Consider the following 25,530-nt stretch of genomic DNA (forward strand, 5'->3'; position numbering starts at 1 on the left):
CTGACTTACGATGATGGGAATAGTGAGCATCTTGAACCCGAATCTCCTAAGAGACCAATTCAAATGCCTTAGATCTAAAATTGGCGCAACCCTCCATCATTCTTGGGAACTATGGAGTAGCGGCTGTAGAACCCGGACTCACTGCCCGGCGGAGGAACACACTCTATGGCCTTCTTTACCAGCAGGGAGTTTACTTCCTGTTCCAATACCTGACCCTGCACTGGGTCGACTGCAGTCCACACCAACCCGTTGAATTTTTGATGGGCGGAATCGAACTGCAGCCTGTAACGCTTCTCTATTGTGCGCAGGACCCAAGGAGAAATATTTGGCAGGTCTTGCCATGCTTTAAATTATTATATTAAGGGAACCATCCTCTCGAGACTGATTTCGGGTATTATTCGAGATTCGTTCTTGATCCCCTGAAGCGGCTCTCCGGCAGGGTTTGGTCAAAACGATTCTCGGTGTGCGTGATCTGTCCGCAAGCCTGTGGGGCAGACAGAGCAGCATGCGTTTGCTGAAAACTGATTTGTCCTGAAGCGCACTTAACGGTGGGATACAGACATCGATTTCCTGAGGGCTCCCCAGAGGGGAGGCTCTTTTGGTTTCGTTCTCGACACCCTGCAGCGGAGGACCGACAGGGAATAATCGAAAACAGTTTCCGATGTGTGGACACGAACACTGCCTGGCCGCAAGCCTTAGGGGCAGACACTGCAGCGCGCATTCGCTGAAAACTGATGTGTCCCGAAGCGCACTTGACGCTGGATGCAAACATCGATTTCCTGAGGGCTCCGCGGAGGAGCGATTATCGCTTGTCCCTCCACGAGGGGGACAGTCCTGCTATTTTCTTCTCGTTTTCGATACCCTGAAGCAGAGGACCGGCAGGGAAAAATCAAAAACGATTTTCGATGTGCGGACGGAAAGTCAACGGGTGCACCCACACAGAATCTTTATTGCAGAGTAGACCCGTAATCTACGTGCTGCCTCGGCAAACGCGAGGTCCGAGCCACTATAGATTCTGTATTGCAATGCAGAGTTTTTAATCTAAGCGCTGCCTCGGCAACGCAAGATCCCAGCCACAGAATCTTTATTGCAGAGTAGACCCGTAATCTGTGCGCTGCCTCGGCAAACGCGAGATCCAAGCCACTATAGATTCTGTATTGCAATACAGACTTTTAATCTACACACTTCCTCAGCAACGCAAGATCCCAGCCACAAAATCTTTATTGCAGAGTAGATCTAACTCGCTGCCTCAGAAAATGCGAGATCCGAGCCACTAGATTCTATATTGCAATGCAGACCTTTATTTGGGACAATTCTTATGGGACAAACAACACCAAATAGGACAGACAGTTTGACACAGTTTGACACAGAGCGCTTGCTGAAGAGCAAAAAGCTAACTCTGTTGTGTGTCCTTTTGTAGCTTCCGTGTATGCCGTCACATGTTATGTCATGACGCAGCACCAATCAGGATTGGATTAGTTTCATTCATACTTCAGATGCGTTACGCTACGGGCGTTCCCCAAAGTGTTGTATCATGGAGTTCGAGTTCTCTCGAAAGGGAACTAATCCATATGAATTGAGCGGTTTATTCTACATTTTCTGAAGAGACTTGACCTTGGTGTATTGTAGTATATTATGAAAAAGTATCTGCCACTTTTTACACCTAGTGCAAAAAAAAACCTCTTATTTTCACTTCGTGTAAATGACATCTGCCTTCTCTTTCCCTCCCACAAAAAAAAATAAATAAAAATATTATGAAGTAATATTGTAATAGCAATTCAATTGAATGGAATAACAAACAAATGAATGTAAATACATTAATATTGAACTACATGCATTAGCCAAGCTTAAAATGAAGCACTCAATTTCATGCTGTAACAGGGGTCAGGAAAAAGGTTGAAGGCCCCAGAAATTGCTTACTTATCTTATTCTCAATATAGATAACAACTCACCACAGGTCCAGGGTCAAACGTGCTGTTCAAATCGAAGAGGTCACAGAGGACATATGTCACTCAATACTGATAAAATATCAGCAGGAATGTGTTAATGAGCCTTTAACACCACGCTGACCTTGAGTGGTTGAAGCCACATCCTTCCCACAAACAAACACAAATACACACCTCTGCTTTCTCTGCATATCCGTTTAAAAAACGTGTACACAGTATGTGCATGCAGATACAAAACACATACTGTACTGAACGTGTTGAGGGGACAAATCCACGTTTTCTATAAGCTTACTTTTACCTCTAATTTCTAGCTCTTGTATTTCATCTGGGTTTCACCCTTCAGCCTGCTGTTCACAGAAGCATTAATTATTGGCTTACCGCTTTTATCTGCCACCCCACACTCATGAGTCAGAAAACACATTCAGGAGATAATAGGATAATAATGAGAAAAAAAAAATCTCAAGTAATAAATACAACATGAAAGAGACAATGAGGCCAGCAGAGAGAGAGAGAGAGAGAGAGAGAGAGAGAGAGAGCAGCAGCAGCAGCAATAGCAAATAACTCTTGGACAAACATTGGAGTAACATTAACATAAAACAAATAAGTAACAAGTAACAAAAAAAATATATTTATCTGATTCTGGACTATTCCCTTTCAAGGGAACTCGCGCTGCATCGATTGACGCTAACGGAACGTTTCGCGTGATGACGTCTTGAAGCACATGTAAAATCAGTCCAATGGTGTGATGGAACGTCAGAGGCGGGTGACGTCATGAACCAGGAAACTGTAAAGCTTGCCCAAAACAGAGCCACGCCAGCTTCTGTGTCTTCAGTAGCGCTCATTGTGAAACCTTGTGAGTCCTTGTCTGTTTGGTGTTGTTTTGTCTTTATATCAGCATATATATATATATATATATATATATATATATATATATATATATATATATATATAAAGTCATGGCGAGCAAGCAGCAGTTCAGGATGTGTGTGTACCCCTGCCCGAGTTAACAGGTGGGGACAACACTAGGGCTGTCACTTTACGTTTGAAAATCGATTGCACAATCGATCGGACCAACCAACGCAAGTTTCGAAAACGAAAATAGGGAATCGATTTTAACGTCTCGGAGCGCCTCCAGCTCGTCACGATACGCCCGCAGCGAACGCGCGTCACACAGCAACTGCAGGCTCTAACAAACACGCATAACAGCAAATTATACTTCTGCATATTGTGTCTCTTTTGACAACAAAACTGAGAATTATGCCGGTATGCAGACAATCTTATGCGTACAGATACAGATTCGGGCTACGGTCTACAATCGCCTACGTAGGCGAAACTTGTTTGACATTTCTAATCGTTAACGCAGCCATGTTGAAGACTGCAGTAATGTTTTTCATTTATGCTATGGCAGTCCACTCTGCTTATTGTTTTTCGAGAATGTTGCACTCCTGTTTGTCATTGTGCACGAAACTTCACGCCAATAAATCATCAGGAATATTTGCTGACTTGTGCACGTCTCAAGCGCCCTCTTTACGTTCGTCCTAATGCCTGTTCATTGTCTGCGGATTTGCCCATATTTGGCGTTTAAAATGTAAACGTCTTTAGACATGGAAAATCGATTTTACAATCGATTCAATGAACACTTATGTCTCAAAAATCGAACAGGATTTTTTCACAAAAGTGACAGCCCTAGGACACACACATTATTTGTGTAGCTTGTTTGCATGAGGAGCATGAACAGTCAGTGCTCAAGGGTGCTGGCTGTGAGCACTGTGCTGTGCTTCCTATGCGGACACTCCGATCACACCTGGCGTTCTTTCGCGAGGATGCTCAGGCCTCACAGTCATGGGGTTCGCAAAAGGATCAGTGGGTTAGAGACGGGCCCAGCCTTATCTCTGCCTGCACCTGACAGATCCAGTGCCTTCTCTAAGGGTGTGGAAGCACGCGTTGCGGTTCCTTCTGCCTGAGGTTCGCTTTCGGGGGCAAAGCTTACCAATATCGAGTTCTTCCGTTCCGCCTAGCACTATCACTTTCATGAAATGCGTAGATGCAGCTCTGGTGCCTCTCCGCCTGCAGGGTATTCACATCATGAACTACTTCGACGATTGGCTGATTCTGGCTCAGTCGCATCAGTTGGCGGTTCGGCATTGAGATGTCATCCTCACCCACATGAAAGAGTTGGGGTTACGGATAAACGGCAAAAAGAGTGTGCTTTCTCCACTACAGAGGATCACTTTTCTAGGCGTGGTTTAGGACTCAATGTCGATGCAGGCACGCCTTTCACCAGCACGCTTAGAGTCCATCCTTTCGGCTGTGAAAAGAATAAAGCTAGGCCAGTCACTCACTGTCAACAGTTTCAGAGACTGTTGGGTCTGATGGCAGCAACATCCAACGTGATACCTTTTGGACTGTTGTACATGAGACCCCTGCATTGGTGGCTCAGGAACAAAGGGTTTTCCCCGAGGGGCAACCCCTTGCACATGATCAGGGTTGCGCTGGCAATGCTTATGCGCCCTGGTTATTGTGGAAGAAACCCTGTTTCCTGTCCCAGGGTCCCGTGTTGGGAGCCTTTTGTTGTTTCAAGATGCTAACAACAGATGCCTCTCTCACGGGCTGGGGTGCAATCCTAGAAGGAAGTTCGACTCAGGGTCTGAGGAGAGACCACCATCTCTCATGGCATATCAACCGTCTGGATATGTTGGCTGTATTTCTTGCTCTAAAGAATTTCCTCGCAGATCTCAGGGGCCATCATGTGCTTGTCAAATTACACACTTCAACTTTCATATACACACAGACAACCATAAACATCCACAAAACGTTTACCAAACGTAAAGCATCCTGGGAGCCATAAATCTTAACTAAAACTGTCCATCAAAAAATGACTGACATTGCTTTCATTGAGGCCTTCAAGTGCTAAATAAACAACGGTGTGTCAGCACTCTATTTTGTAAATTGTAAAATTAAAATTAAATAATTGAATTGTAATATTGTAAAATATTAAAATTGAAGATAACTATTTTCCATTTTAATATATTTAATATATTTTATATTATCCAATTATCATAGCTTCACTGTCCTTTCTGAATAAAGATAAAGGCTCAAAAATTGTAAAAATAATAATAATTCACACAGTATAACCATAATGACACAAAATGACAGCACACTTTATTGGACAACATCAACACCTGAAGACAAATAGAATACTTTATATAATAACTACACCATACACTACACTTAAATAAATAAAAATATATAATATAATATATATTTAAAATATAATAACTTATATACAATATTAACTATATATATATTTAAAATGAACAGTCAAGTAAGCATTAAGAAGTGCATTAAGTCAGTAAACATTAAACTGATATTAGTCAAATCTCAATAATCCACTGTTATAAAATACTTATAAACATCTTGTTTAGTTAAAAATCTCTTTAAACAGGATAAAAATTTACAGCTCGATAATTGAAAGCCGGCTCATACGCACGCCATCATTCATCTTGAAATCAAATGATTTAATTTGTGTCTTCTGATTGGTTCTGTGAAAAAGAGAAGTGGCGTTTAGCGGTTTCTGCTAACAAACCGGTATTTCTGAATGGGCTGAGGCTGGGATTTAACTGGTTTGAAGGGAAAGTATTTAATGAACGTATGCTATGTGCGGAGAGCATTCGCTCAATATCGTTTTCTCATTTGTGACGGTGGTGGCGTTTAGCAGCTTTTGCATCTGAAGTTTTCAAATGTAATTCAATCCTGTAATGGCAAAGCTTAATTTTCAGCAGTCACTACTACAGTCTTCAGGGTGTGTTCACAAGATTCTTTTATGAATAGAAAGTTTAACATAGCACTTGAAATATAAATCTTTTGTAAAACTATAAATGTCTGTTGTCTATAAACTATAAATTGTCCCTTTTGATTAATTTTATGCATCCTTGACGAATAAAAGTAGCCTATTAATATATTTTAAAAAAATCTATCTGACCACAAACTTTTGAACCATAGAGAGCATAAAGTTAGGTAAATATGTATTTGGATAGTTATTCAAGACACTACTCCAAGCAGTTAAAGTGAAGAGAAAGTGAAAACATACAGAGAACCCTGTGCTTCAGTATGTTTATCAGAGCCCAGCATGCAACTCTGCAACAAAGCCCATTTGCAGCTCTTATCACGCAGAGCAGGCCCCAGCAAGAAGCTCCACCCTAAGGCTCATTATTGCAATCATATCAAATACAAGCAGGCACAGCTCCTCACAGCTTAGGTTATCCACATTGTTTGATGATGCTCAGTGGGGCTCAGCATGGAGTTCTGCTATAGGCCTCATACTGCACCTCAGGTCAGAGTGAATAGGCCTGAGCGTTGAGCTGCACTGTGAGGCTCGGCTGATTGACCGCAGAGGCCGCAGCCTGTTGACATTCTCAAGTAGCAGTGCTGGATTTCATATGCTTGCAATATGCTGTGCTGGGACATATGATTGAAAGCAAGCTTTGTAAAAAGTCACAGGTAAAGATATATTTACAATTGGTTATATGCTTTGCAGAATACATTTTCAAAACTCTTCAGACAGTCAGCACAACAGCATCATGCACTAAAGGACTGAGGATGTTTGCTTTGATACATTACGCATTCAATGACCACAAAACCCAAACACTACCAAAACTCTACGCAACTATCTAACCTCCCTCACCCCAGCCAAATCTATTTTTAAAACATTTAAAAATCTATATAATATAGAATTTTGTTTTGCTATTATTTTTGTTTGTATGTTTGACCTTATTTATTTCCATATTAATAACAGTCTGAGTAATTCAGAGTCTTGAACAGTAAACTCTCAAGTGTCAGTAAGTGTCTAATGTGTCTAGTCAGAACGACTAATGAGGAGCAACCTTTTTATTTTTGGTATGTCATTTATGCAGTGAGGTCGTATGAATTCGTATGAATTAGTCAACTCATAAAATCTGAACGAATTGCCGTGGGATCGGGTTGGATAATTCAAACTCAGAAAGTAGAACTGAAGAGACATTTATTGCAAGATGATTAGTAGTTAAACCATTTCAAAATGTACCTGCATTGTTTTGCATTTTGTGACTTTCAGTCGAATAAAAGAACATTTTTCTAGTTATACAGTAAACTTCGTCACTGAACATTAGTATTAAAATATTGTTTCGTCTTGCTCTCGTGAGCCTCATATAGTGTATCGCCTTGTGAGCTAAGTGTATCATTACACCCCTAGTTTAAAACTATGTTAAGTTAAGAACAGTTCTACTTTATCAGTACCATTAGTATTTGTTAAAAATGGACAATTTTTGTAATGATTATGTTGTAGAAACTGGAAAAGACAATGTGAAGAACACGGATGGATGGATGGATGGGTCAAGATTGTATTTGCTTGCAAAACAAAAGTTCCACTTTTCATTTAACTTTTCCACAGCATCATTTCAGTCAACTACTAGCAACCACCCAGAACAGAAAAGAAAAGAAAAGAAAAGAAAAGAAAAGAAAAGAAAAGAAAAGAAAAGAAAAGAAAAGAAAAGAAAAGAAAAGAAAAGAAAAGAAAAGAAAAGAAAAGAAAAGAAAAGAAGACTAATGGTCCATATATACAAAGGTTGCCGGAAGCTGTAAGTAAAGGTCACCCCAGGGATTCTGCTCTGTCATCATTCTGTTCTTCAATGACAGCTTTAGCGTAAGTTCTGCTAGGAAGACTCAATTGTTACGTCACTTATTACCTTCTCATCTATCCAATCGTGTTCTAATACTTGTAGTATGAAAGATCGTTATGTATCGTTATGTATATATCACACATGTCTGAGTTCGCAGATGCTGACGCCTACATTCACCTCCATCCTCCCCACCACCACCAGGATAGTCCCTTCCCCGCCATCCTCCCCATCACCACCAGGATGGTCAGTTCCCGTACATCCCAGGGGGTCGGCTGCACCCCTGCCTTCATCTTCAGGAAATGCAGATTCCGTACCCTCGGATTGCGAGCTACGGTCGGGGCCTGCGCCAAAGAACTTTATATCATAATACTTGATATTTGCTGGGCTGTTAATAAATGCACACTTATTACATTATTTTGCCTCCCGAGTCTTTCTGGTAGAACTAGCGCTGTTATCCTGACTGCCCAAAGGAACTGTTTCTGCTATTAGTGTACTTGGATGACAAATGTCTGCTAAATGGCAAATAACAAAACACACAGAGCCATAAAGACCCTGATCACACCATGCTAGAGTCAGTTGTGTAAGCTTAAAAAGCAACACCTCAGTTTATCGTAGAGCATGTTTTCAGGGGGAAAAAAGATGGGCAAAAAGATGAATAAAAACAGCAGAGGGTAAAGCTCCAGCACAGAGCTGCGTCCACAAGGAGCCATTATATTTAATGAAATCCTTCTTTGCAATGCCCCAAGCACATAAAGCTAGCGGCTACTGTTCTACAGACCTGCAACAGATTTTAAAAGAAATACAATCCCACTAGGTTTTCCATTAATATCCTGATCTAAGAATAACTTAATTTGTCCAAACTGTACAGGAGAGATTGCAAAACCGGTCATGAATCAGCACAGAAGTGTGTCAGAGGAGGATGACCTCAGAGGTCATTTCTGTGCTTTGATTTATGATAGAGCAAGAGTTTAGGTGAAGGAATGTAAGGATCAATATGAACAAGATCCTCAATTCCAAAGAAAGTCTCAACAAATAATGAAGAATCTCAATGAAGTGTTCCCTCTTAACTAATAAATCCAGTCAGAAAATGAATTTGTGATGAGGTGGAGAAAAAAAGTAATATAAAATAATGTTTGGGGAGGAGAATATTCATCTAATCCAGCCAATCACATTACAAGAATATGCATATATACACAGCTGCTTACCTCACTTCTGCAACAGAAACGATAAAAACAAACTGATGAGAAAGAACAGGGAAAACACAGACAAATACAGATGTACAAAAAGAATGAGAAAGAGGAGTCCAAACAAAAGCCAGAGAGGATAAGACTGAAGAAGAGATATGAAAGAGAGAAGTGGTTGGACAAAGGCATAGGGAAATAAAGAAATGGAAGAAAAACTTGAACAAAAGTGAAAGAAGAGGAAAGGGAAGGAAAAGGTTGTGAACTGATTCATAGAGATTGATAACAGTATTAGTGTCAGAAAGAAATGTAAAATATGTTTTCTGGTGCTGGATCAAGTCAGACTTTAGCCTTTCTACAACCTTATCTCTACATAGTTCTCAGCCTCGTTTGCAGTTTATCCCAGCAGCACAACCCAAAATAAAGATCTACTTTGGCAATTTAGAGACTTTGTTGAATGGTCATTACTCAATATGTGGTGGACTACATTGAACACACACACACATCCACCTGGACACACAACATTCTGTGTACATCCACAGACATAAGCACAAACATATTTTTTGGTCATATTTCACTCCAAAATCATTTATTTAAAATACAATATGAAGCCTATTAGCACCATAAAGTTTGTTTTCATGACTATTTTCAGTACTATAATTTGAGGAAATAATCAATCATTTCAGTTATACAGTATTTATACATATTGGGAGAGTTTGTTGTTCTGATTTTAATTAAACATATATCTGTGTTTGGACAGGACCATTTTCATTACTGATTTTCAACATTAATTAAAAATTAAAGGTATAGTTCACCCAAAAACTAAAATTCTGTCATCATTTACTCACCCTCAAGTTGTTCCAAACCTGTATGAATTTCTTTCTTCTACTGAACACAAAATAATATATTTAGAAGAATATGGGTAACCATCAGTTGATAAGCCCCATTGACTTCCACAGTGTGGATAGAAAATACTATGGAAGTCAATGGGGCCCACCAACTGATTGGCTATCCATATTCTTCAAAATTATTTATTTTCTGTTCAACAGGAGAAAGAAATTCATACAGGTTTGGAACAACTTGAGGGTGAGTCAATGATGACAGAATTTTCATTTTTAGGTGAACTATCCCTTTAAGTGGAAATGTGTTTAATCATGCTTAATCACGAACAAGACATTTCAATGGTTTCCCCTAGACTGATTAATGAGATTAAATGTAGAGCAAATAGAGATTTCCACTTAAGTCTCCTGCTTCTCAGCAGCTTGATCCTGAAAAAAATACCCCGGTATTCTCTTACTCATTCAGTTTGTGAACGGAAGAGTGTCTCAAACTTGTGCTGAGTTTTGCCAAGGCATCAAAGTCTGTGATCAAAAGTCAGATAATCGAATACAAATTCAAATTAGAAGTGTCTGTATATTGGTATTGATGATAAGCGTGATATTAACAAAATAAAATATTGATATAATGTTTTCAAACACTATGAATTCAAATTCTTCTTAGACCAAAATATTGGTCTACACTATCCACAATAATTGTATAGCTAATTTTAAGGAAGATAAAAACAGGAACTCTGAAGAAGAATATACATACACAACAAATAACATCATAACTAGAAAATAGATGGATAGTATGTACTGTAAAGTAGATAAAAGAGTGGAAAAATAGAATATGACAATATGAGAATATAACTAAAACATTTCTATTTTTTTATATATAATAAGCATGTGAAAAGGAAATGACAGTGTTTAAATCAAATTAAAACACACACACACACACACACACACACACACACGCACACACACACACACACACGCAGTGATATTAAACACAAACAGAAACCACATCGAATGGATGACATTGGTGTATAAAATGGAACATATCACTAATCTTTCACACACACACACACACACACATACAATGACTGCATTGCAAACCATGTATATTTTCCCATTTAAAAGAGGCAGTATAATATCCATATGACAGACTAATTTTTATAATATATTTCAACAAATCCAATGCAAATCTAAGATGGCAGCACATGCAATGAGAGCCAATTCAGAGCAGCACTGTCAGCTACACTTGACAACTCTGATATCTATAATGTATGAGTCTCCATTTCTGTGGCGAGGAACTTGTGCTGGAAAACACAAAGATGTGTTTGTGTGTGTGTCTGTGTGTAGAGGAAGAATGAAAGGAGCGCTATCAATCATTTGACTCATCAGTGCGTTAATGTCTGCATGCTTGTCAGCATGTGTGTGTGTGTGTGTGTGTGTGTGTGTGTGTGTGTGTGTGTGTGTGTGTATGTGATGAGATCAGGCTCATCTCTATGTCATTATGGAGCAGCTCACAGGTTATCAGGGGAGGTGAGAGCTATTTATAACGCCTCTCTCCTTTTCCTTCCTCTCTCTCATAAACATGCTGTTCCTAACACATGTTCTCTCTCATTCAATCTTCCTATCATCCCTTTCTCCCCTTGACCAACTTCTCAAGGTGGGGCAACAGACAAAACACTTTTTTTTCTAGACACTATACATTGACAGACTGCCAACACACTCACACAAAAATATCAAGGCAAATTTGCATACACACGCATGTTCGCACACGCTGTTATTATTCTGGCCAACACACTAATCCTGGAACTAATGGGGCACATACTACAAATAACCAATCACAGCAGTCAACTCATCATTTACTTTCAGACTTTTTTCACCAGTTCTACTATATATACAGTAGTACTAGTACTACTAGATTTGTTTATTTCACTTGCCAGTGAAAAAAAACAGGTCATACCATCTTGAACTGGTCCAAATGGCTTCTGGGACATGGTAGCTGGTTTGTTGCTGGTCCAAAGTAACCTACCAATTCAAATCAGTTTGACCCAAATGGTCAAATTTCGACTTTTCGACTAGGCTTCCCATTTTCCACAACAATATTTGAAAGCTCCCAGCCCTAATTTGTTTTTTAAATTGTATTTGAATATACTACTCCCATTATCCAATAATTAATAAAAATAAGAAATATATCTATATTTTTATTGTTGTTGGTTTTTTTGTGCTTATTTGTTTATATTTTTTAATTTTTTTATCTTGAGGACCCTTGAAATTTGCTGAGGTCCACTGGTTGAAAACCACTGTGCTACCACCAGGTTGAAAGCAGGTCAACCAGCTGGCAGTCCAGTTAATCAATACATGAGAAGCTTGGACCAGCATGAAACCATGTAAATTTAGCTATCAGAAGCTGGTTTCAGCTAGTTTGTCTAGTGAGCTATGAGTGCTACTGCAGTGTGTGAATGTAATTACTGTAGAATTTGTATATTTGCACTTCAGTGTTTGACTCTTTAAGTAATTGCAGGGTAGGCTACATGATGTTTGTGCTTTCTTAGAAGTTGCTTTAATAAGAACGCATCTGGATAGAATATAATGGCAAAGGTAATATCCTCCAGACATACAGAATCAGAGAAACGAATGGAGTATTTACATGCAAACACATATCTATGATGTGTTTTGATTTGCTATTCATTTAACTTTCAACATATGCCAAGTTAACGTTTTGGAAACTAGCTCAATTTACATCTTGTAAATGCAATTGTATAGTTTTTCACTCACTCAGTGATCTCCTCGGTAACCGTATGTTCCACCTGTAGGCGGGAGTTCACCTCGATGAAGTAGTGCTTTCCATGTTTGTCCACCAGGAACTCCACTGTCCCTGCATTCTCATAGCCCACCTATGAAAAATGTTGCAGAGTTGTTGTGTTAGCATGAAAATACATATAGCATATGAGCACATAGGGACCACCTTAAACCTCATTAAAACAGCTTTGGACCTCTCTTGTGTGCTCTACTAAACATTAGGTGGATTCTAGTTGAGGCCCTGAAAGCATCTAGTTCAGGGATGGGCAACTTCAGGATGTCCTGCAGAGTTTAGATCCATCCCTATAATCAAACACACCTGGCTGTAATTCGCAAGACTTAGGTTCGATTTTTTTTTAGGTGTTTGAATGGGGATAGAGTTAAACTCTGCAGGACAGTTGCCTTCCAGGACCATGGTTGCCCAACCTTGCTCTACTTCAAGCTGCATTGTGCTTTGGAAGGCATCCAGTAAAAAAGGTTGCAAAGTTAAGACACCGCACAAAGACCCAACACATCAGCTCCACAGCATGCAATAATCAAAAGATGCTTTCTGTTAGAAACTAGAAATAGTGGTAACATTGTCAGAGATTTTGGTATGGAAATTTTTAAAGTCTGAGAACTTTATTTACATGTGCCTGTATCCCCAGGGGCTTCTACTTGAGCTCCCAGAGGAATGACAGTTTGAACCCAACATGATGAGCAGAGATTTAGTTTAAAAAGCCCCAACTTTCCTCTTTTAAATATCTCAAGCTTGAAGAAAAAAACCCTGAGGCAATTGGTTAATTCTGCTGAACAGCATGGTGCCAATGGAAGGAAGCAAAGAAGCTTCTGGTAAAAGCCACGAAATCAGCAGGACCACAGCCCAAAACACAACCCATGGAGCAGAAAATGTGATATGCGATATAGAGATATATATACAAGGTGAGATGAAAACTGTCTCACATTTAACATGCAAAACAAAAACACGAGATGCAGAACCTGCTTCTTCTAAAGTTTGCAACTCTCTTCTCACTTTCAGTGCCTTCTCTCTCTCAATGTCTTCCAAAAAACTCATTCAGGCTTCTTGGATACAATTAAGGGATTGAAGATAATCCGGTGCCAAAATTCACTGTAATCTGATCCAATTTCTCCCCACAATTTAGCGTTGCCTACTAATCCCACATTGCAACGAGCTTGCCAAAAGCAGACGCTCACCCACACAAACAACACAAACACAAGTATACACACACAAATATAATTTCAAACATAGATTTGTAAACTTACTCTGACATATTACAGTATTTACTACATCTACATAAATCCATACTTTTAGATGCTTTACACAAACAGACTCAAACTACTGTGATGCTGATTTGACAAAAATTAATTCACTCAGCTCCCGCCCTTTTCCATTCATCCCTCCTTCCCGCATCCCTAAACACTCCATGTCAATCGTGCCAGCAGGATTTGATGCTTTTTAATCTTAACAGACTAACATGACCATGTGAAAAGGGTTCAAACTGATGTCAGCTAAACCACTACTGATAACAGGGGAGAGAGAGAAAAAAAATGAATGAATCAATGACAAACATATGAATTAATGAGAAAATCATGAATAAATCAATGAATTAAAAAAAACATTAATGAACAAATTAATTCTGTAACGTGAGGTAAAACCTTAAGGCTTTCCTCATGAAGTAAATAAAAAATAGCATTTTAGTTTTACAGGGTGTTGAATGTTTAATATGGAGCCTTCCTTCATGCACTAAATACATGCTGATGTTAATGCTTATATATTAAATTGCACCCACAGATACAGTATTTATCAAGCCTGAATGTCTCTTCAGAAACTGTAACTGCGTACAAATTTCACCGGAAGGCAGGAATTGATCTGATTCACGTGGATACACATGTGCCTACTGTCAATGTGGCAAAATGGAAACTTATGAGAACATGTAAAACAACTCAATGATGCTGGACTTCTGACACAAACTAATGTGAGATGAATTGATTTATTCAAAATTATTTTTTTTAAATAAAACAAAATCATAACTGAACTTTCAAGGGTTTTTATGTAGCATGATGGAAATATTAATTTAATAAATATACTATAACTGACATGTATATTTATACAATACATCAAATTATGTATACTATTTTACACATTAATTGACATCATATAAATGGACATACTTGAGTCATACAAATCATATTGCAAATCATATTGTTTACATCACCGATACATATCGTCACATTTTTATATCATGATATTACGATGTATTTTTGCACCCCTAATGGATAATGTTTTCAAAACATGTACTGAGTGTTGATGCTGTTTCCTTTGCAAAGATGTTAGCCAATCATAACAGTGGCCTAAAAAAAGTGGCCGCCCCCTAAAAAAATATATACAAATTAGTTTTTGTGTGTGTGTGTGTGTGTGTGTGTGTGTGTGTGTGTGTGTGTGTGTGTGTGTGTGTGTGTGTGTGTGTGTGTGCAAAAAAAATTATCCTCCAGAAATTATTATAATATGCTGATTTGGTGCTCAAAAAACATTTCTTATTTTAAATCTTGAAAACTGTTGTGCTCATTCATATTTTTTGGTAACCGTGAAACGGAAATATTTTTTTCAGGATTCTTTGATGAATAGAAAGTTCAGAAGAACAGCATTTATTTGGAATAGGAATCCGTAACATTATAATGTGTTTACTGTCATTTTTATAAATTTAATGGATCCTTGCTGAATAAAAGTATCAATTTCAGTTTCCATGATATACCCTACTTTATACCGTCAGGTCACAGTGATGAATGGGAAGACTTACTGATAGCTTTCTGCAGATACTACAGACCTCCTTGACCTGCAGACCAACCTGTCTCTTTCTAATCCTTTCACTAAAGCTACTTACTTTTACCCTGCAATTAGACGTTTCTGCACAATATTTGTTTTCAGCTGAATTCAATACACTTCCCTTTATGATGCAGCATCAAATAGGCAGGTTTTAACAAGAGTACCATAAGGAAAGGCTGGAAGAAAGGACAGATGGTGAAGAGAAGAGTAAGGGGGATGGAGAGAGAGAGAGACGTAATCAGTGTCTTTTTGATCAGACGTGTTTGTGGTGACATGCATGATTATAATCAGCTCTCAAGCCGCTGCTATGGCGACAATTCACCTACAGATATGACCCAGATACACAGATGAGAAAGACAGTGAACGGGCCCAAAGATAAGGATAGACACCAGCATATGTGAATACATGAGAAGTATCACTATGGTTATTAGCACACATCATTGTTCGATCATTACCGGCAGTATGTCAGAGCTCCAGATGTGCTCAGACTCAACTCGCTGCTTTAGTGACATCTAGAGAACACTGTATGTTATGAACTAATGAAACTATTTAACTGAGTCTGAGTGTATGAAAGTATAATAAACAAGACAAGTTCAAATAAAACTTGTTATTATGAGGATCCGCTTTACTGTTTATAGATTTTTCAGACAATAAAGCAGATGGCAGATTGTCTGTTCAGAATACATTAGAGAAGCACTTATACAAACATGGCCTTTCATGCACTATATCAAGCATTCTGTTTGCTTATTGAGCAAAAGCGCAATATTGGGAAAACCACTGGGGTCATCCCCTCCTTCAATTAATTCGGCATTAGACCAAAGAGGAAGGAACGAAATATGGTTGGACCTAAGACACTGATAATGATTCAGAAATCAAACAAACCAAGCTATATAAAAAACAAGCTCGCTACAAAAGTGAACTGAGTGAATGAGTCAGTCTGTGAGTGACTGAGTCACAGGATAGGTGAATGAGTCTGTGAGTGATGGAGTGTATGAGTGAGTGAGTGAGTGAGTGAGTGAGTGAGTGAGTGAGTGAGTGAGTGAGTGAGTGAGTGAGTGAGTGAGTGAGTGAGTGAGTGAGTGAGTGAGTGAGTGAGTGAGTGAATTAGTCTGTGAGTGAATGAGTGAGTGAGCAAATGAGTCAGTGAGTGAATTAGTGAGTGAGTGAATAAGTGACCAAGTGAGCAGTTGAGTTGAGTGAGTGAGTCAGTATGCGAGTGAATCTGTGAGTGCGTGAGTGAGCAAACAACTCAGTGAGTGAATCAGTTAATGAATAAATCAGTGAGAGAGCAAATCCGTGATTAATGAATGAGTCTGTAAGTGAGCAAAATGAGTGAAGGAATGAGTCAGTGAGTGAATCAGTGAGCGAATGAGTCAGTGAGTGAATCAGTGAGCGAATGAGTCAGTATGCTAGTGAGTCTGCAGGTGAGTGAGCGAGCGATTGAGTCTGTGAATGAATCACTAAATGAGTGAGTCACTAAGCAAGAGATTGATATTGTCACTGAGCGAGTGGAGTGAATGAATCAGTGAGCGAGTGAGTCAGTGGAAGATTGAATGAGTGTGTGTGTGTGTGTGTGTGTGTGTGTGAGTGAGTAAGCGAGTGAATAGCAAGTCAGTGAGCGAGTAGTGCATACCAATTTGCATACTTATGCACTATTCTATGCTATTTAGTAGTATAAATGTTGTGATTCAATGTGCAAGTGAATGAGTCTGGGAGTAAGTTGAGACAGCGAGTAAGTGAATGAGTGAAGGGGTAAATCCTTGCTGTACTTCACAACTCTTTAGGAATTTTAAAGCTTGTGAACAGTTGTCATGCAAAAAAAAAAAAAAAAAAACGGGAACTAAAAATTGCTCTTTTCGTGTTATCTCATTATCATTGATCTGGCTCATCGTTTTTTCTCCATTCCTTATTTGTTACCTTTCATTCACCCCTTCACCTTCAAAAATCTAAAGCTAAACACAATACTTTGCTCTACATCTTTATCTTCCACATTTTCATGTTTACAACTTGCAATAACATCAAAACTTATGATCAAATCAAGCCGATTTGATCATCACCCAATCAGAACACAGCACGTTTACTCCCATCAAGCAGCTTCTATATCCAGCTAACTGATTTAATCTGTTTTGCTCATGCAAAATTTTAATTTAAAATTTAGTATAATGGAGCTGGTGCATAGCAAGTCTTTTAGAAAAAATCTAGGGTTTCTTTCCTTGCAATAACAAACAAATCCTTGCAATAACGAGGTTGAACATTTAATGTCATTGTCTTGAAATGCCTTATTTTTTGTTGATATCGGAGCCAGTTTTTCTCATAACCTTCTTGAAACATATCTTGATCTTTATGAATGCTTTTTAAAGCGCATATGACAACTAGGGCTGTGTATTGGCAAGAATCTGGCGATACGATACGTATCACGATACATGGGTCACGATTCAATATATTGCAATATATTTCGATACTGTGCATAAGGCGATATATTGGGATTTTTTTAAAGTAGGACTATAATTTTAGAAAAAATAATATTTAAAAAAAGACATGATGTGCATAAAAGTCAAAGAAGTTTACTTTAGGTAAACAATTCAGTTCACAGAAAATCAGACTGCCAGTTTGGTATTGTGCTTCACAGGTTCTTAGTGAGCAAATGTTTATATTTCTCAAGTAGGCCATAATAAAAGAAAATACATAGCCCCTGTCACAATACAAAACAACGTGAACTGGACGAAAATGAATGAAAGTGAACAAAATGAATGTGTCATATAGGCCTATTGAAATCAAGTTTTTATGTGATAAAAGATTTTAAAAGAACTGGACGCGCGAATGAGGCGAATTAGCGTCTGCCGCGCTAAACGCCTCATTCGCGCCACAGGACCTCCAGACGCGCGTAAACGCGTCTTTGCATTAACTTAACATTGAAATCACTCGCGCCAGACGCTCTATTCGCGTTTGGTGTGAACGCAGCTTCACGGTGCGCGTCCACTACAGCGGCAAAACTACGCTCGGTGCCGCTGGCAACGCTGTAACGTCTCCGCTTTGGGATGTGTCTGTTACGAGTGTGTTTTTTTTTTTTTTCAACACACAGACAGTATAATCATCATGTACGCGATTACATTTAGAAATAGACAAGCTTTGTTTCCAAATGCACCAAGCAAAGATCCTTTCAATTTTATAAACCCAGCCAATATAATAACAATAAACACATCTAAAACTAGATGTACCGCAGGGCGGTACAAAATATGACCGCCGCTCAGGCCTGCACTGGCTTTCCACAAAAATAAATGACGTGGAGCAATTTGGCTGTATTGCGTGTTTATGTATACCTAAAAAAAGTAGTAGTATGTGCATGTCTGTGTGTGTGTTTGTGTATGTGTGTGTCTGTGTGTGTGTCTGTGCGTGTATGTGTGCGTGCGTACATGTGTGTGCGCGTGTGTGTTTGTGTGTGTGTGTCTGTGCATGTGGATTTGTATGTGTGTGTATGGGTGTGTGTCTGTGCGTGTGGATGTCAGTGTGTGTGACAGTATCATCCTAAACCAGCAACCCTTCGCTCAACACCACCCTCTACAGGCCGATGAGTGTACAGTCACTAAATGTGCACATAAATGAATTTATTTTATACCCCCCCATGGATGAAATTCTACGAAACTTAGCATACCCCCAGAGGATGTCAAGTTAATCATACACATGAAATATGGTGCAGTTCTGAACATCTCCACTGAAGATAGGGGCGATTAAAGTAGAATAATATTGCATTTTCATTTTTTATGGGAGGGGCGTAAATCACAAATGAGTGATTATGGGCTAGGTTGATGTGGGCCCTTAAGACCAACATACCATAAAAAATTCGTCATCCTCGGTGCCACGGTTCAGGTAGTTATGTAGGAAAAACTGCATTTTTGGGGTTTGGGGGGCCCCAGCTCGGGGGGGGGAGTGGCCCCCGGGGACCAAACGAAATTATTCCGTAAAAGTCTATTGGGGCTACATGCCCACCAAATTTCATGTTCCCCGGTGCTTCGGTGTCCCTGGTATCGTTGACGGAAAATTCAGTAGGTGACGAAAAAAAAAAAAAAAAAAAACTTTGACAATCCCTATATGACCACTTTCGCTAGCTACGCTAGCGGCGGTCATAATAAAATCTTTAACATAGCCTATAAACAACTGCAAAGCGTCTAATTTGTAAACAAAATGATTTACGCACTAAATCCATCATAAACTGCCGACCGCGTTTTTCGCTTGATATTTGCATAAAGTCGAGAACTGCCCAACCTTTTGACGCTCTCAGTCGCTCTCAACGCTTTCTCCGGTCCGCTGTCAATCCCAAAATACACTGCTGAGCGTGAAGCTCGACTTCCATAGGAATGAATTGAAAACGCTTGCTCCGCTCGCTCCGTGCAAGTGGACACGCACCGTTCGGCGAGCCTTTTAAACAACATAAACGTGAACCACCGTCTTACCATGAATATTTTTGGACGTAAAAAAAAAAAAAAAAAAAAATCGATATTGCGTTTTTGAAAATCGATACAGTATTGCAAAATAAAATATTGCGATACTCATGTTTATCGATTTTTTCTTACACCCCTAATGACAACCATAAGATATAGGTCACATTTGAATGCCAAGTGTAAACATGGCCTTTCTCTGTATGATTGTCTTTTCCATCCACTTTGAGTTTCAATGTCCATCCTTTGTTTTTTCCCCTCCCAATTAATTTGCTTTGTAAAAAAAAAAAAAAAACTTGAGTCTGAAGTTTTGCTAAATCCATCAAACTGGCCCACAGACAAAACAATAAACACCATGGCAAATGTCCCATAATACTCAGTAAGACCCCAAAGCTTCAGCGAATATAATCCAAGGCATCCAAGCTAAACTGAAAAACAAACAAACAAAATGCATGACACCACCCCTTCCAGACACACTCCAGACAAAATCAACGAAATCCCTCAAAAAATTCCCCTGCTGGCAGTCTGATGGAATTAAGATTGATGTTCTCAGTCAGAATATAAAATAAGAGCCAGCAGATAAGTGCAGTCCTGAAGCTTGTTAACACCAGCAGGACATTCTACAGAAGACTATTTCTGCCAGTCTCTCCTCATCTCTCTGTGAAATGCATTAAATATGAGCTCCTGCATGAACAGCTCAATTAGATGGCTTGGGGGAAGAAAAAAAAAAAGAGTGATATAAAAGTTTGTGCACGCGTTTTTCGGAGAACTTTGTGCATGCAGCTCACATCAGGTGTTATAAGAGTTTAAGAGCTTAGAGAATAGAAGTGTATTTGTTGCTAAGTGTGTTTAGTGTACACACCTTCAAGCATGAAAATGTATAGATACACACAGAATATGAGAGTACAAATGCAGTGAGCTGTGAATAAGCCAATTTATTTGTTGGTTAGTGTACATGTATGTTTAGAAGTATATGTGGTTCTATTTCAAGGAATTCTGGTAAAGTCAGCATGAAATTAATCTATTTTCTAAATGCATGCTATTGGTCACATTGTGAACAATTTCATACATACATGCTTCATTAAAAATCTTATGTGAAAATCTCAACATATGTCAGATATCACCAATCATTTAGTCCGCTTAAACCCACGCCCGCAAGATCGCTATCAGATCTTTCTCCTTTTCTTTTTTTTTTTTATGCAATATAGCCACATCTCAAAATCTAATCAACAATCGAAAAATAGAACCAACATTTCAGTAATGCATTAAGATCTGTCGATACTTCTGTTTCATTACAACTCCATTGGAAATACCATTATTCAAGTTAATTATCTTTTATTCCAACACGTTTCTTTTAGAACTGTTTGCGTAATGAAATATAATTCTATTGCATTTCTGACCCTCAGCAGTCTGTTTCCAATTGAGATTCCAATTCCAATACAGATTTCAATTGAATTAAACTGAATTTTATACCACTACAATTACAGTAACTACACACAAACAACCAGTCAGTAACTGCACAAGTCTCACAAAAGCCTTGAGTGCACCAAGACACATTAACAGTTATTGCTTCATTTTGAAACAAAGATGAAATTCGTAAGAAACTTGTGATTCTGTAAGTGAATTACATCAATTTAGTAACCTCTCTGACTGATTCATAAGGGATTTTGATTCACTAAACACAACAACAGCTTATAATAGTCATTCGGTTGGAAATTAGACTACACTTGTCACGCTGCATGTCTTTGCACTTAAAAGAACTAGCTCATTAGAGTCATTTATTCATAATCGGATGGTCGTACTATACTGTATGTTTTAATTCACTAAAAAGATTTGGCTCATAAGAGTCAATGATTCGTGAATCGCACTACACTGCTCACTCAGTAGTGCAGTAACCACCATAGAAATGTATGCGTAGATCCCACATTCGACCACTCTAGAGACGTCAGTGTGCGGCACCTTAGAACGGTCAGCGTGCCGTCACTCACAGTAAGAATCAGTGATGCCACAACATTGCTCAGCTTCTGGTTGTGAAACCACTGAGATATAAATTCCCAAAGAAATGGGATAACATTTCACGAGTGAGAATGTGTTGGTTTGTGTTTTTAACTGTATTAACTCAATATTACATGTTTTTACTGTGGTACTTTTAATGTTTTTACCTTTACTACGGTAACTTTTCAATGCTGTGTCAACTGATGCCTTCGGCTTGTTGTATTGTGTTAGTTCAGCAAAATCATCTGGTGAAGTCTATTGCAGATAGATATTCATACATGCGTCTAACTACAGTTGCTTAGTCAACTTGCTCTCGAATGTTCACGGACCGACTTATACTGTTTCAATATGGCGGATGGCATATGTGTAGCAGCCCAAAGATACAGACCCTAATGATGAATCTATATACATATATAGATATCTCTTTGGTAAACAGTGTCAGAAAAGTGTAGTGGTCATTTGAATTCGGTGCTCATTTAAAACCATTCCAGTTACAAATTTGAGCAAAAAAGCATTTCTTGGTCAAGGAAACTTTACGTAAGAAGCACTCCAGTTATCTATGCCATGCAGGCCTACTGTATGTAGCATACATGAGTGTGTAATAAGTCTGCCCTAGATTCATGTGGGTTTATATTTACAGTATGTATGCTTAAGTAAAGAAGACACACATCGTTTAACGTAATGGAAATTGATTAACTGGCAATGGAAATGAAAATTTCTCCTTTAACAGCCTATCCTACATGTGTTTGTTTGAGTGCAGGTCATCTGCTCGCTCCGAGCCTTTAGGACAGGGTCCCTACAAAAGACCGGCGTTTATAACACCAGCGGCCCGTCTGTTTTAGTGAGATCTGGCAGTCATTTGCGCAACACCCACTTTGCAGCACTCCACACAGCCTTAGGGAAGAGCAAGCAGAGAATGAGAAAGACTGCAGTATGGTGAAGAATGGTTTGTATTTCTCTGTAGGGAGTAGAGAGGTGAGATGTGAGAAGAGAATGATAGAATCGGGTTATCTCAGGCTTCTGTGTTATTTGATGAGCTGGTTTTATCTGTAATCCTTCCTTGAAGATTTATTCATGAATTTTGCTTGCTATAGTCAATCACCTCATGTTAATAGCTTTAAGCTGCAAAATTCATTGTCATCAAATAACTATTTGCATTTCAAATCTGCGAGCGGAGAGAGACAGTGATATCAAGAGAGAAAGAAAGGGAGGACATGTTTTTGATCACATTTACAAAATCGGCGATCACCCTGACTCTAATTCAGATACATACGCATCAGATAAGCGGGGCTTTAAACTGGATGTTCAAGCCAAATGTATGCAAATAGCTCATGTGCAGTAACAAATCTTCATTCAAAGTCTAAATTACACAGTATGCCACATGTGGTGTGTTAACTGCATCTGTCAACAGAGCTTTTGTACTCCCCATTCCTTTAAAATGTGCTAATTTATGTTTGAATCACATGCATTGCATAAAAAAACCCTGAACGAAAGACCAAAAAAGAGTGAGAGATATCAACCAACAGCACAGACACTGAAAAATTCAAACTGCTGATGACAGCAAGCTGCCGGCTATTCTGTTGTTTATCCCTCAGTTTCTGCTGTTTATGAAAGGTTAAGTGCACATAGCATTTTATTTAGCACGGGGCGTTTGGATGGACGCAGAGAGAGGTGTGAATCTACGGAGTGAAGGAAGCAAAGGGAAGGGACAATGGGCCTTTTCTTTCAAACACAAAGAGATTCTGATACCACTGGCTTAATCTCAGAATTCAATCTTTTTGACCACAGACCACAAGACTGTCAGATGGAAATTTTATTGAAAATAAAATAAAGCTGTTTGAGAGCGAGGACAAATGACTTACAGTGCCCTTTAAAGTGCTTACTTTGCCAGCCGGCTGTAGCCATTTAGATTTCAGCCATGTCAACAACAGCAGCCAGAAGTAATAAATCAATTCAACAGTTCTGGCCATCAACAGCAGAGCACAACTCCACATGGTATACAGTGGGAGCCTCAGGCCTGTGTGCGTGCGATGCCACACAATGTGTGTTTATTTTGCAACCAAGGGAAGGTCCTTCACAGTACAGTACTGACTGTCTCTTCACTGCTGTTTCCACCCCTACCGATGTTTATTCATTCACGTCTTTCATCCTGTCCAGAAGACGCATTTCTTTTTTACTATATCCTCACTCGATTTTTCAGTCTAGCCCCATTTAATTTAGTTACAGGTTATAAAATGAACAGTTTTAAGTCTACATGATCTTTTTAAATTGTTGTTGCTGCAATTTGTTAAAGTTCAGTAACAAAGTAAACTGTCCCCTCAGAATGCTTGAGAATTAACTATGCACTGTTGCTTGCTCAAAAGCTCACAAGACAAATGTACACAGTGTTTTAAATGATGCATTTCAGAACCACGGACAGCGACATAATTAAGACACGGAAACAGTTAAAAGGATGAAGCTCTCATTACCAAAAAATAGAGTCTTACAATGACATTACGGGGACCAGAGTTCAAATCTGTAATGATTATACTTAATTTTCAGTACTAAGACAACAGTTTTACGTTGTTGTTGTTTTTTAATACATTGATGCCAATGTCAGAACCCGCAATTGTGGTTAAATGGTACAGTCTGATTAGGTGGAAGTTATTTTCTATCTATTGTATTTTTTATTAATGTTTTAAAATTTATATATATATATAAATACACGCAATTAATGCAAATATCTAATCAGCCAATCACATGGCAGCAACTCAATGTGTTTATGCATAACCACTCGTTACAACCAAGGTGTGCAGAAGAGCATCTCTGAATGCACGTCGAACCTTGAAGCAGAAGGGCTACAGCAGCGAAAGATCACACCAGGTGCCATCCTGTCAGCTAAGTTTAGGAAACTGAGGCTACAATTCACACGGCTCACCGAAACTGGACAATAGAAGATTGGAAAGATGTTGCCTGGTCTGATGAGTCTTGATTTCTGCTGCAACATTCAGATGGTATAGGGTCCGAATTTGGCATAAACAACATGAAAGCAGCATGGATCCATCATGCCTTGTATCAACGGTTCAGGCTGTTGGTGGGGGTGTAATAGTGTATGGGATATTTTACTTTGGGCCCCTTAGTTCCAATTGAGCAACGCTTAAACCCTGCAGCCTACCCGAGTATTGTTGCTGACCATGTCCATCCCTTTATGACCACAGTGTACCCATCTTCCAGCAGGATAAAATGCCATGTCACAAAGCTCAAATAATCTCAAACTGGTTTCTTGAACATGAAAATGAGTTCACTAAACTCAAATGGCCTCCACAGTAACCAGATCTCAATCCAATATAGAGCACATTTGGGATGTGGTGGAACTGGAGATTCCACCACATCATGAATGTGCAGGCATCAAATTTGCAGCAACTGCGTGATGCTATACATATACTGTACAAGTCAATATGGACCAAAATCTCTGAGGAATGTTTTCAGCACCTTGTTGAATCTATGTCATGAATAATTAATGCAGTTCTGAAGGCAAAAAGGGTCTGAACTTAGTACTAGCAAGGTGTACATATTTATATACTACCCTTCAAATGTTTGAGGTCAGTAAGATTTTTTCAAAATAAATTAATGCTTTTACTCAACTGGGGTGCTAAAATTGATCAAATGTGACAGTACAAGCATATATTACAAAATACTTTTATTTCCAATAAATAAATCTTATGAACTTTTTATTTATCAAAGAATCCAGGTTAAAAAAGAAAATCACAGTTTCCACAAAAAAATATATATTAACAAGCACAGCTGTTTTCAACATTGATAATAATAATAATAAAAAATCTTGAGCACCAAATCTTCTTTCTGAAGGATCATGTCACACCGA

General features: G+C 38.8%; 1 protein-coding gene across 1 annotated transcript in view; it reads right to left on the reverse strand.

Moving 5' to 3' along the window:
- pcxb (pyruvate carboxylase b) overlaps positions 1-25,530 on the reverse strand; it is a 249,787-nt gene that overhangs the window by 203,195 nt on the left and 21,062 nt on the right. The window contains exon 8 of the mRNA XM_081348433.1: positions 12,390-12,508. Within this exon, the coding sequence (XP_081204559.1) occupies positions 12,390-12,508 (119 nt within the window). The remainder of the gene's footprint in view (positions 1-12,389; positions 12,509-25,530) is intronic.

This window comes from Scardinius erythrophthalmus, assembly GCF_964197995.2.
Source record: "Scardinius erythrophthalmus genome assembly, chromosome: 2".
Taxonomy (NCBI): Eukaryota; Metazoa; Chordata; class Actinopteri; order Cypriniformes; family Leuciscidae; genus Scardinius; species Scardinius erythrophthalmus.